The sequence below is a fragment of the Mus musculus genome, chromosome 5 (assembly GCF_000001635.26).
Source record: "Mus musculus strain C57BL/6J chromosome 5, GRCm38.p6 C57BL/6J".
NCBI classification, from domain to species: domain Eukaryota; kingdom Metazoa; phylum Chordata; class Mammalia; order Rodentia; family Muridae; genus Mus; species Mus musculus.
In genome coordinates, this window is record NC_000071.6 from 34,617,172 (window position 1) to 34,630,460 (window position 13,289).

At 47.3% G+C, this 13,289-nt stretch overlaps 1 protein-coding gene across 30 annotated transcripts in view; it reads left to right on the forward strand.

Annotated features, from left to right (window-relative positions):
• Add1 (adducin 1 (alpha)) overlaps nucleotides 1–13,289 on the forward strand; it is a 58,645-nt gene that overhangs the window by 43,508 nt on the left and 1,848 nt on the right. For 4 of the 30 annotated variants that reach the window (NM_001331082.1, NM_001331084.1, XM_006503669.4 and 1 more), the window contains 5 exons: nucleotides 2,179–2,280; nucleotides 2,874–2,963; nucleotides 3,661–3,747; nucleotides 8,108–8,264; nucleotides 11,244–11,342. In NM_001331082.1, coding sequence (NP_001318011.1) covers nucleotides 2,179–2,280; nucleotides 2,874–2,963; nucleotides 3,661–3,747; nucleotides 8,108–8,264; nucleotides 11,244–11,342 — 535 coding nt within the window. Of the gene's footprint in view, nucleotides 1–264; nucleotides 310–2,178; nucleotides 2,281–2,873; nucleotides 2,964–3,660; nucleotides 3,748–8,107; nucleotides 8,265–11,243; nucleotides 11,343–11,964; nucleotides 12,003–13,063; nucleotides 13,114–13,289 lie in introns of those variants that run through there. The other 26 variants (NM_001102444.2, NM_013457.4, XM_030254068.1 and 23 more) reach the window with 13 other exon arrangements.

Sequence of the window (13,289 nt, forward strand, 5' to 3'; positions counted from 1 at the left end):
AACTTAACACGTATTAACCTCAAAGCAGGAGCTTGCCTTTAACTCAGCATCTGTCTGAGAAAACTTATGTTCATTTATGAAAAAGTACTCATGGCATAAACCTTATTCTTTAGGGTTGCAAACTTGGCTGAGTGCATTTGTCATGTTACCAAAACTGCTTTATCTCTGGTATCTTCTTACGCAGTTTTCTTCTATGGTTTTCTGGCCAGTTCTTCACTGACCTCTGTCCTCGTTCAGCATTGTTACCTGTCCTCTATCCCACAGCCTCCGAATGCTTATGCCAGCTGCCCTCTGCATGGACTGTTGCATGTGAGTAGACGGCCATGGTGGCGAGTCTTTTGACTCCTGCTGGGTGTGGCATGACCCAAGTGCAGCGCAGGCCATCTACAGGCACCATCGACAAGACTCAGCCAGGGGTGCTGGGCTAAGTACGATTGCTGCTCAGGGTTCTCATGTGCTCCGAGAGATGCTTGGTGCCCAGGGCTGAAAGATTCCTCTGAGGATGGATGGGCCATAATTTTGTACAGGCCAGCTAGGACATTCTGCCCAGATATTGAGCTGATATGTAGCAAAAGCCCATTGACATAGTCCCTAGTGAAGGGACTGTGCATGGCAAGCTCAGGCAGGGACAAGCAGACAGGAGAGTGGTCTCCTTGTAAACATGCTTTCATTTTAAACACTTAAAAGAGGAAAAGGTTTTGTCTTCTCAGGTAGTTCTGGTGTGGTGAGAAGCCGCCATGCTTCTGAGCAGCTGTCATGGGGTCAGGAGCCTGCTTGGCTGTAGCTGGCCTCAGGGCTCGGGTGTGGGCCTTTGCTCTTCTCTCATCCTGCCCTCCTTTTCTTTACTTGTAAAATGGAGTGTACCTTACAAATAAAACCCCTGTTTGCTGATGCTGTGAGCACCCTGCATTGCCTGGAGTCTTTGCACTGTGCACCTACAGCAGAAGCAGTGAGCACTGGAGCTTAGTTTGAAAAGTCCAGTTAATTGAGGCATTTAGTCAGTGTGTGCCTCTGACTGGGCATAGACAAGGGCCTGGTCGGCATATGTCTATGTTTCTTGCTCTTCTGGAGTAACACAGGTTCTGTGCAGTGTGCCCAGGTTGGTATATTTTAATTTAAAATAATCGCTATTTTCAAATGTGTTCAAGCTTCTGAGTGGCTGTTTTAATGTTTTTACTAAAATGCTGGAGTTATTTTTGTCTCAGAAGATAAGCATCAGTGAGTACCCACGGCTCCATGCCCATTCCACACTTCTTCGCAGTGGCTAAGCATTTGATGGTTTTGTTGCTTCCTTTAAACTCTTATGGTTTATGGCTTTTTTATTGCCTCTCAAAAATATTCTGAAAGGCATAACACTTGCAAGATGGCTTGTTTTACTCTTCAGTGCCTGCTCATGTTTAAGTATTAGAATTGGCTAAAGATCTCATATTTTATTGAAGAGCCAAAACTAATAGTGATAAGAAGTACAGCGCGTGGGCAGTGCGCACTGATATCTAAAACAGCCTCTGAAGACTCATGAGGCTTTCAGTTTGTTTGGGATATTTTGTAACACTTAAAAGTATTAAGTTATATAAAATATTTGACATCACCAAAATCTTCTACTAGGTAGCTACTGTATTGGTGCTAATACAGTACTTTTCTTGGGTTGGAATAGTCTATACTTAGTATGTCCTGATGCTATCATTTTATTTTAATGTAAAACTTTGGTGATGCCCACTCTTGCCTCACAGTGCAGACTTTGCCTACCCCTGGGGTAGGAGCATCACATTGCTTCTCATGATTGTCATCCCACGCTTCCAGTTGGCTTTGGTGTTGGGTGACTCTCAGGGCGGTGAACCAATGGTCTCTGAGGGGCCTCCTCTGGCAAGTCCATGGGTTAAAAATGAGGTCCAGCTGAGTAGTCAGCCTTTTTGCTCCAGACTTTGAGTGAGCTCTCAATGGCCCTTTTCTATCAGTCATGACTGTGAGGCCCATCACTTGCTGTTTGTTTGTTTTTTTAAATGGCCACATCACACTCTTATGGCGACTCTACTGGGTGACCCAGGAAATGTGGTCATTGGTTCCGTCCTGTGATGTTCAGTGCATGATCAGACATGAGATCATTTGGACAGATTAGATGCTGTGGTGTCATTTACTGTTGTCATTATCCTGACTTTTCACATATTCTTGATATTCCAGTGGACTAAAGAGGATGGACATAGAACTTCCACCTCTGCTGTCCCTAACCTGTTTGTTCCATTGAACACTAACCCAAAAGAGGTCCAGGAGATGAGGAACAAGGTGTGTATTGTTGTCTGTACTTGGGGGTGTGGGTATATAGCTTTGGGAGGGGTACTGTATGCTGTGGGGTAGAGTGTGTGCACGTTCTAGCACAGGTATCTCTTCATATTGGTGCTTCTGCTCATAGTGTGAGGGTCCCACTGTTCTTAAACTTCTCAAATAGCAATTCTAAAGTGTGGAAACCGTAGAGCCTGATCTTAACAGGAACAGACGGCAGACTTTGCCTTTCAGGGTTCATTCAGAGATCTGTGAGCTGTGTTTGATGTATTAGACCAGGAGATCCATCAGCATTCACAGCGTCACTGAAAGAGGAGTGCATTGCAAAGATTTCCCACCAACTTCCATATATAGTAGCTTGTAAGAGCCACGAACAGTCAAGAGTAGTCCGGTCCACTAAGCCTTTAGTTTATCACCCTCTGTGCAGATAGGCCAGTACCCTAAAGTGGGTGTGTCCTAGCCATCCTACCATCATGGGCCTAGACAGGAGTGCAGTGTGCATATGGCCGGGGTCTTAAGTGTGTAAACAACAGGACTGGAAGTTATAGCTTCCATTCTCTGTGCTGCTCATGTGCCTTTTTTCTTCCTCTCCTCAGATTCGAGAGCAGAACTTACAGGACATTAAGACGGCAGGACCTCAGTCCCAGGTTTTGTGTGGTGTGATGATGGACAGAAGCCTTGTTCAGGTAAGAGAACCTAGTGTCTCTGACATTAGTGGGTGGTGACTAAGACCAGAATGATGTTGTGAGGTGAGTATTCTAGGCCAGTGGGTGTCTTTGTTTAAAATCATGATAGTGCAGACACTTTACTTGAGTTACAGGCCCAGTACAAGCATGCTGAGGGTGTATCCACCCTTCTAGCCCTGCTCCTTAGAGTGCATGCATACTTAAGGGCTCCTATGCCACTGCTTTGAAACGGGGTTCCCTGGTCTCCTCCGGGTACTGCGTAAATGCTGGAGGCGGGTGGGCTTGGTGAGTACTCACGTCTGCAACTAAGTGCTGCTTGGGATGCGGAGTGGGTGGGTGTCAGCTTGTAAATGTGGCCCACCCACATTTATGTGAATTTCTGTACGACGGCTGACATGGCGTGGCACTCAACACTAACTGTGTAAGTGGCTCTCTGAGATCAACACGCCTTCCGGAGCTTTCAGTCTCACTGCAGGAGGAGGTGATTACTGCTGCTTTATTTTTTTATTTTTTATTTTTTTAATTGGCCAGCTATGGTCCTGGTTTCATGTCCAGTATCTGCACGTAGCACTGTCATCAACCATACCGTTGACAGCTGCCCCTGCTGCATGCTCTTAGCCGGCTTTATCCTGTCTTCTTGGTTGGTATTTGTAAGGCTGGGCCTGGTGTGCTCTGATGACTCAGTTTACTGTTGCAGGACGCACCCCTCTCTGACTGTACGGAAACTATCGAAGGGCTCGCAGAGCAGACCTTTAGTCCCGCTAAGTCTGTCTCTTTTAGAAAGGTACTCACTGCCCTGTCCTCGCCTACCTATTGGTCCGCAGTGCTCTTCTCCCCTCCCTCCCCCAAGTAGCTCCCCTCTACTGCTCCATCTTAGTTACTGAAGCACTTGATAAGGACCTCTGAGACTGTAGAGAAGGTGTGCTCCGACCGTTGTCTTTTTAAAAACAGTTTTCAGTATTTTAAGTTTTTACTTGAAATGGCTCACTTTCTGAGGTTTTGGATGTGAACTTAGTGCTTGCCTTTGGCTTTCAGAGTTTGCCTGTCATATGTTGCCAGTTGCAAATGGGCATCTCTGGGCTTCGTCAGCAGTGGCAGCTTTTATGGTGACCCTTGTTCAGTTTTGATTGTAGTAGTTGTAAGCCAGTTAAAGATTGCCTTTCAGAAGACGTATGAGAAATAAAACATGGTTGTCTGTGTTAACCATTATAAATTAATACATTTATTTTTAACGTTAAATAAAACCTGGCTGAGGTGTGAGCAGAGGGTTCAAGGCCACCCTGGTTTATAGAGGGAGATTTAACTCAACAAACAAAGGAATAAGGCCCAGTGGCACAGCCAGCAATCCAGGGCTCGCAGGGAGGAGGCCCTTTCTCAAAAAACAAGATAAAAAAGTAAATAAATAAAAAAGGGGAGCCGGGCGTGGTGGCGCACACCTTTAATCCCAGCACTTGGGAGGCAGAGGCAGGCGGATTTCTGAGTTCGAGGCCAACCTGGTCTACAAAGTGAGCTCCAGGACATCCAGGGCTATACAGAGAAACCCTGTCTCGAAAAAACAAAAAACAAACAAACAAACAAACAAAACAAATAAAAAAGGGAAAAAAACATAAAACAAAAAGTGGCCAGTGCTTGTTTGAGAGCTTGGAGGTGGATATTTCCAGTCTTGTTTCACTCTACATTCTTGCTGTGGAATTATGGTATTGTTTTAAAGCTATTCTGATTGCCAGATAGAAAACATACTGAATTCCTCAGTTCCTGTCTGGAGTCACTCCTGGTAACATTATTTTACATATTTATATATTAAATGAGTCTTGTCTTCCCAGTTTTCCGAATCTTTCCAGTTTTATATTCCTTTCTACCTGCCTTTTGAAGGAGTTTGTCAGAGAACAGGGGCAGGGATGCTGTTTACCCTCCAGCTTGTCTTTCCTGTTGCTGCTTTAGGCCATCTGTCATGTGAGCCTCTAACTTAATAATAGTCTTTATCTGCTGTATGTGGAGTTGTCTATGGTCTGCACGACCCATATGCTAGTCTGTGGCCTGATCCTCCTGCTTTGTGGGCTGTAGCAGAGTCACAGTCACAATTGCTGGGCTGTTTTTTGGGTCTTGTGCATTTCATAGGTTTTGACTTGTTGGCAATTGGAAGTATCAGGGTAGCCAGCTCCATTAGAGGATACATTTTGAGCTGGTTCTTCACCCAATGGTAGCTTTATTTCCTTTTGCTAGCCCTATTTGGATGTGGGCAGGTCACCTGGATACTTGAGGGTATGTCTGCACAGGTTCGTGTGTGTACCCAGTAGGACACATTGCAGGCCAGCCCTAGCTATCTTATTTGTGTTGGGGAACATCTTGAGATGTGGATGTAACACAGGGCCTCTTAGGACAGATAGTCAGAGTTCCACTCAACTACACACCTAGCTTGTATGAAAGCTATTACTCCAGCTTCTTACAAATTAGTCACTTCTCTTGTTGCTGCAACAAAGTATCTGACAAAAGCAGCTTGCCTGGCTCCATGCAGGACGCCTGTGTCCTGAGCACTCCCTCCGGGTAAGGTTAGGCGCAGGCAGGCAGGGACGAGTGCATCTCTTGAGGACCTTAGAAACAGTTTTGAGACTCGAGAATTTGTGGGGTTTTTTGGGAAGAAATTGCTTAGTGTTGGACTTTCCCTCCTTGCTGATGGCTGCTCACCCTGTGCTGGGATTGCTTTCCCTTGGTGGAGAAGGTACTGGAGCCTTTTCCACTTGAGTTTTGCACACCCCAATGTGGAAGCTATAAAAATCTGGGCCACCTTCTGGATTTTATTGCAAGTGCATTAAATGGTAGAGACAAGGGTATTAGGGCATGTTGACGTTTTCCAGGGAAGGAAGGAATCTATAGTTCAGCCTGTGTATTGTGAGCTTTTCTGTGTCCTCAGGTATTTCACTCTGGCTGGCTCTTCACTCTGTGTGGCAGAAATGCCAAGGGGTGTAAGCCTATCTTGTATGAGTCCCTACTGTGTTCATGGCCCAACACTATAAAAGGCAGATCTGAGTGTCTGTTTCATTGTTCTCTCTCTCTAGCTCATGGACAGTTTAGGTAAGAGGTTTTTGTTTTGTTTTGTTTTTGTTTGTTTTTAATATACATTAGGTGAAAATCTTGGCAGCTGTAAGGAAGGGAGACAGAGAAAGTCATGCTTTTTAAGTTAAGATGGAACAGAAATAGCTTGTTAGAAGAAGAGAAAGCACTTCTAGGAGTGGAAGTGCGCTAGTGAAGAGCCTAAAAAACTCAGGTCTTTACAGATGAACACTGCTGTTCTGAGAGGTCTGGTCCCTAAGCCAGGTGTGCAGTTTTTGTTTCAGTCGGAGGTGCTAATCAGGTACAGAACTAGCTACTGAGTCTCTGCAGTGCTTGGAGTTCCCTTTGGGCAGTCAGGAGTGTGATGATAACAAGCTTTCCTGGTCTTGCCTTCCTAGTCCTGGTCGCTGTACACACTGAGGTCAGACTCAGACAGAGGCTGTCTGACATGTGCTTACATTTGGTCTTTCCCACACCTTGGCTGGTGAAAGGTCTGCTCTGTGTGTGCTTCTGAGAGCCAGCTGACCTGGAATGGGGACTTTGCTTTTCCTCTAGGATGTCAGAATGTGGCGTTCTCGGTGACAGTGGATGCCTGCTGTCATTGATTATATGCACTCGGACAGGCTTCTCACTCCTGATACCTGTCTCATTTTGTTGTGAGCAATGTTTACAGAATGCGGTTGCATGGAGGGTCATGTTAACTGGATCTTCTTGTGCATATTAAGCCTGAGTGTGGCTTTTGGACAGGAAGGGACTTGTTTCAACCAGCATTAGCAAGTGACAATTCAGATTCTTTTCTGTCTTGCGGTGGCTGAGCTACTCATGAATGAAAAGTCAGTCATTCTTAGGCCAGGCCAGAGGGAGAGTCCCTCCTTCATGAGTCTCCAGGCTCTTCAGCAAGGCTGTCTGTCCAGTGTGCTTGCCCTTCTTTCCTGGGGGATACGGGTGGGGGAGGCATGTCTTTGTCACCATTTACACATGGAATACTTTAAATACTTTGTCTCCAATTCAACCCAGACACACCAGCTTCTCTAGACAGTGCCTGAAGAGTAGTTGCTGGTGTGAGTTGACTGTCCCTAGGGACCAGTCCTGCTGACACTGATTGCCTCTGGTGTTCACCCCTTGCCAGTGTGTGATCTGAGGCTCCAGGCCTACCATCCAAATGATTTGGGGTTCTTCGTTTCATAAGCTGTCATTTAATCATGTGCATGTTTGTGTTTTCTGGGTTGTGTTCTCAAGTGCTTGAGGGCCACTTTCCTCTCCTGCTGTGGGACAGGGCAGGCTGCCCTCTGGCTCCCACTGTGGCCTTTTCAGTCTGTCATGCTTGACAGGAGAGAGCTGCCTTGGTCTTTGCTTGCTTTTTCTGTGTCATATATTCTCAGTTTCCAGATGTATCAGGCAAACCTCCTGTTTGGGGATCTTTTGTTACTTCTGAATGCTGTGGTGTAAGTTCAGGATCAGGTTGTCAACCAGCCAGTCAGAAGGGCAGAAAACTTGTTGAGCCTCGATAACATAAGCTAATCTTAGGCCAGGCATGGTGGTGCAAGCCTTTAATCCTAGCACTCAGGAGACAGAGGTAGATGGATCTCTGTGAGTTTGAGGCTAGCCTGGTCTACAGAGTGAGCTCTAGGACAGCCAGATCTACATAGTGAGACCCAGTCTCCCAAAACCAAAACATAGCAAAAGAATGTAAGCAAATCTCTGTACACTCTGCTCTGATTGCTGTAGAGTAACATTTTCTGAGGTCACATGAGAATGACTTGCTTAGTGTAGTCCTTTGCCATTCCTGTCCACTCCTCTCGGGTGTGTGTGCTCCTGACTCTGCACCTCAGTTGGTGCCTTTGCTTTTGAAATCTGCCTTGGCCATGGGCCCTGGCAGTGTAGTCCTGGAATGTCTGTGCACTCCTGAAAAAGACCTCTCCTCCCTCTGCTGCTGTCTGCTCAGGAAGAGGGAGGCCCCACTGGGCCAAGTGGTGCAGTCTTGTCTGAGTGCTCCTGAAAAGCCCCTATCTCCCCCACGCCTGATGTGTTTCTGGGAGGAGGGAGGTCCCACCATGCCAGGCTCTTGCATACCAAGTCTCTTTGGTCTACAGGGGGAGCTGGTGACGGCCTCCAAAGCCATCATTGAGAAGGAATACCAGCCCCATGTAATTGTGAGCACCACAGGTCCCAACCCCTTCAACACGCTGACAGACCGTGAACTGGAAGAATACCGACGAGAGGTGGAGCGGAAGCAGAAGGGCTCTGAAGGTGAGTGCCTCTGAGATCTGATGTAGGGCAGCCCCAGAAAGCAGGAGGAAGTGTCTAGAGGCTTAGAAGCTTCTCTGTGAGAAAAGTCTTGTGTATGCAGCACAAGTCTTGTTTGGCTAACACCTGAGCAATATACCCTCACAGACCTACTCTAATGTTTGCGCTGCGAGGAAAGAGTTACAAGGTTCAAAACCCTGGGAACGGTGCTTGTCAGGATGGACGTGTGCACGGCACACTCCGCAGTGTGGGTCCCGACGCATGTGTAACATCACAAAACAGGGTAGAGGGGTTCTGCTAGAGATTGGCCTCAGCTCTAAGACTGTTCCTCCACCTGGCTTATGTGCAGGGCTGGTCATTTCTGTCTATTTGAGGTTACCAATTTGGATTAGTTACTGAGAAAGGCCTCTTAAATATTATGTTTAAGCAATACTTACTTTTTCTTCATGCAGTATTTCTGCTAATGTTTCCCTGAGAAGAGGGCTTCTGATTCACTGATTCATGATGCAGGGTTAGACACCATTCAGATGGTGTCTCAGATGCTCAGACAGACATCTGAGCTCATCCTTAAGTCCTGGGTAATGGGCTGGTTCCCAGTTGCTCGGGAAGAGAGTCTGCAGCTGGGAGGGGTGACCACTACAGGAGCAGGGTGTACATGGCAAAGTCTGGGATTGGGCCAGAGTCTGCGAGTTTTCAGGTCTCAGAATTGAGGCTTTTGGTTGGACCATGGTCTATGTGCAGAGGAAAGTCCTCATTATGGTTCTCATAGCTTGGCCTTCTAGGCATAGTCTTTTCCTCCATACCCTTGTCCTGTGGCCCTAGACTGTGGATTAGAAGGTTGGGAATGCTCCTATCCAGGGGTGGTCATAGGGTGTGAGCTAGTGTACTGACTGTTCTGGGGTGTTCTAGACCATGTCACGAATAGCGCTGCCTGCTGCCTTAGCCCTTTTTCCAACTCTTGACAACAATGGTCATGATTTTGTCAAAAGTTAAAGAACAGTTGTACAACACATGGAAACAGATAGGGCTAAGTGTCAGAACTCGACAGAACAAGTACCTCCAAACTCTGAAAATCAGACCCTAACATTTGAGAACTCACAGAAGCAGGCCTGCAGGCTTTGGGACAGCGTTAATGTGGGGCCTGTTACCCTCACCCTGAGTTTTCTGCTCACCATACACTGGGAACCGTTTCCTGATACTAGGAGGAGCCAGGGGCAGAGATGCTGTGCTCATGAACATTCACGACAGTGTCCTTAGAGCCATGAGCTGAGCTACATCCGAGTGCTTTGTACTGAATACCAAGGGTGCTCCTTAGCTGTCCTCCCAGGCAAAGGGTGGACCACCAAATGCTGACAGTCTCACTTGATCCAGCTTAACCTTATTTGATCTTGTTTTAGATTAAGTGCTTACTGCATTGTGTAGTTGCTGAAGAAATGTGAGTTTTGTGAAAAGTAGTTCCTCAGTTATTCAGTATATGCCGGCAGTAGTGGGAACACCATAGGAGCACACCCACCCACCCAGACCTTGCTTGCCATTGGTGCAGCTCTTGGCAGAGGGGTGGAGCCTGCTGGAGGAGGGTAAGGCTGGGGCTGTGGAAAGGAGCTGTTCCATGTTTTCTCAGGACGGCATCAGTGGAAGGCCAGGAAGCTGCTCCTGTCAGAGACCCTGGTGAGCTTAGGAGAGTGGTTAGTGTTCAGAGTAAGCACACAGAATAGATTATTGGTGGGAAATGTTTTACATAATAAACTCAAATCCTAAATAATTCTAGTGTGACTTCCTGGTTGACAGTGTGTACCCAGAGGGGCTTCTCACTCACAGACCTGGTCATCTTAGGCAACTAAGGGAAGTTACTAAGGGAAGATTTTTATATGAAATGTGGAGATTCGAGAAGAATTGGTAATAATTGATATATATATATATTCCTTAAATGAGAAGCAAACATGAGGTTTTCTGGGTCTGGGGCCCCAGTTTCCTATTTTTTCCTCTGGTTTTCATCAGTCTAGTTCACTTTAGAAAGTTACAGTAGCACTGGAATTGACAAGTCTGAGTTACTGCAGGCGTCTGGGGTGTTCCAGCACTCAGGCTTGCTGCACAAATCTGATGAGTTGGATCTCTGGAGTTTGTGTGAAAGCCAGACCCAGTAGCACATGAGTCTGTAGTCCCAAGAGAGACAGACTCTCCCGAAGCCAGGGGCTAGCGAGCTTGGAGGACACAGCAGCACACAACAAAGATGAGACTGTCGCAGAGACTGTGGAAGGTGAGGACTGACAGCTGGGCTGTCCTCTGACCTCACAGATGCTCTGCATTTACTTGTGTGAGCACACAGGACAGATTATTTTGGGGAAACATTTTATATAAAAAAGTAAAACCCTAAAGAATGCTAGTGTGACTTCCTGGTTGGCCAGTACAGGTGTCGTCGTATCTAGAGGGTCTTCTTACTCACAGAGGACATGGCCAGCAGTCAGTTACATGACAGCCCTGACTGGAGGATTCTCTTTGAACAATTAGAATTATTTTGTGTGTGTGTGTGTGTGAATGTAGGTATACACACGCCATCGTGGGTGGTCAGAGGACAACTTTGTGGGAATATGTGTTCCCAGGCTTTAATCCAGGTTGCCGGGCTGTGTGTCAGTTGCTTTACCTGCTAAGCCATCTTTCTGCCCTGTCTTTGTAATAAGGATAGAAGTTAGCCAGTGTGGCGGGCGGCTCATGCCTATAGTCCTGTACTGAAGGTGCTGAAGCAGGGTAGTTGCTAGTTGAGGCCACAGCTGGTAGTTTTTTGAAATTCAGTCAGTACCTCAGTTGTGTGGATAAGAGCAGACCCCAGGCTGGGGGTCTACCTTGCTTCTTGAAATGTATCCTGGGGATCTCTGCATCCTGAAAGGGGCTGGCCGGAGGGAGGGCTGCTCTGCTGCTAAGGAAGGGGATAGCTCCTGTGCTCTCAGTCTCCACACCATAGACTCACTTTATTTACATCTGTAGAGAACCTGGATGAGACAAGAGAGCAGAAAGAGAAGAGTCCTCCAGACCAGTCAGCTGTCCCCAACACTCCTCCCAGTACTCCTGTCAAGCTTGAAGAAGGTGAGTCCTGTGGTGAGGCTGTGGTGAGGCGGTGTGGCTGTCTTGGTGTGAAGAGTTGCATGGCCTGTGCACTGGCAATGGAATGTGGCACCATTCCATGACCATGGATGAGGAAGCGCGCGTTTCCACAAAGCCAGTGCTGCACAGAGGTCTGGAAGCCAGCGGTTCCTCCGGTACCTGCTCTGTCTGGGGCAGCCTGAGTCAAGATAGTTGGAGCTGTTGTGAGTGGGGGAGGGCACACTTAGGGGTGTTGCCCACCATCTTGTCCTGTCTGTTTTACCCTTTGCCTGCACACTCCCAGCATTGACCAGAGGCCATTGACACCTTGGTGCCGTCAGTTGTGTGGAGCTGCAGGACTCTAGGCCTGCTGCACTGATCAGTCCTCTGAGAGTGCTGTATGTGCCCCCTCTGCCTCTCAGGCCACAGCATGTATGTGTTGTGTGGTCCAACACGTGACACGTTTGTCCCTTAGTCTCCCGTGTACGTCTGTGTCTCCTGGCTCTTCTCACCCCAGTCTGTGGTCTATAAGAGTGGCTTGGCCTTTCTTCTTATGTAACCCAATGGCTGTGATTGAATGCATAGATTCTCTACTTGTGCTTTCTTTCTTGTGGCCGCCTTACAGCAGGAGACGGATGTGCTAAAGAGTACCTGTTACCCTAGTAAGTACCCGCGCCTGCCTCTGCTCTAACCAGGTGCTTGCGCTGTGCCTTGCTTTCCTGCTTCTCTGTTGCTTATGTTTTCTGTATATCGAAATAAAAACAGAAGACCTCATGACTATGCATAACAGAGACTATGACCAGTCTCTCAGTGACCTGCTTAGTCACTAGAGTGCTGAAGGGTGGTGCCAGCTTCCTAGGATGCTCCTGGCCCCTTCCATAGTGCTGCCCAGCATACTCTGAGCCCCAGAAAACTCTTCACTTCTGAGCATATTTCTTGATTGCTTAGTGGGATACTTTTGCCATAAAGGGTCGGGAGTAGATGCTTACTGGGTTCTGACAGGATGGATTCTGCTAACTGGTATTTATGGAGGCCTGTTTGAACCTGTGCTTAAGTTGGGATTAACAACTTGATGGCTGGAGTGATAGTTGGTCTGCAGTGAGCTTGGCAAAGAGAGCCCTGGTGCTAGGTGTATGGAGAGCCTATGGGCTTGCAGTCTCCTCTCTACCAGTTATCCTGGGTCAGAGGACAGCCATCAGGGTTCTCTGCAGGGGCATCGCCAGCCTCCTGAGCTTAAGCCATCAGGTTCGAGGCTTGGAGCCCTCAGTGCCCAGGCTGCTCCTAACCCATGCTTAGCTCAGCTGCTCTTGGGCCTGATCTTTGGCTTGGATTTTCAGTACTAAATGGTTTGGTGTTGCCTAACATGCCAATTGCTTATAACTTTACAGAGTAAATATCTACAATACTGGTGTCCCCCGGTCAGTGTAGAAATGTGTTGTGCCCTAGATGGAAACTTGCCTCACTCTGTTACATTTGATCTTTATGTTTAGCTATTCAAATTGTGAGGGCAGCCTGTCTTCCAGTTCATTTCATAGCTAACCATAGCTATTTGATATTACTGCATTAGGGGTCTCATAGTTGACTCCTGGTTTTCTACTGTCTGCCGTGGGGGAGACCCAGTGTTGTAGAACGGAATTTAGATTTAATTCCTGGACACTAATTCACCAGCAAACCTCTCTTCATTGCCCAGTAGAGTAACATGTGCCGATGTGGTCTTTTTGCAGAAGTGGCAGGCTATAGGCCTGGCTCCTGTCTGTCTGTTCTTCATGAGAAGGTACTAGAACCCCTCTGAGATTGAGTCTGCATTTCATAATGTGCTCCATCCAGCTGTAGAGTAGACCATATGGCAAGTGTTTGGAATACCTAGAAACTACCAGACATTGGCAGCTCTGGCCTGTGCTCTTATTTCCAGCGGCACTGTCCACATTGTAACTCATTTCTCTCGTGGTC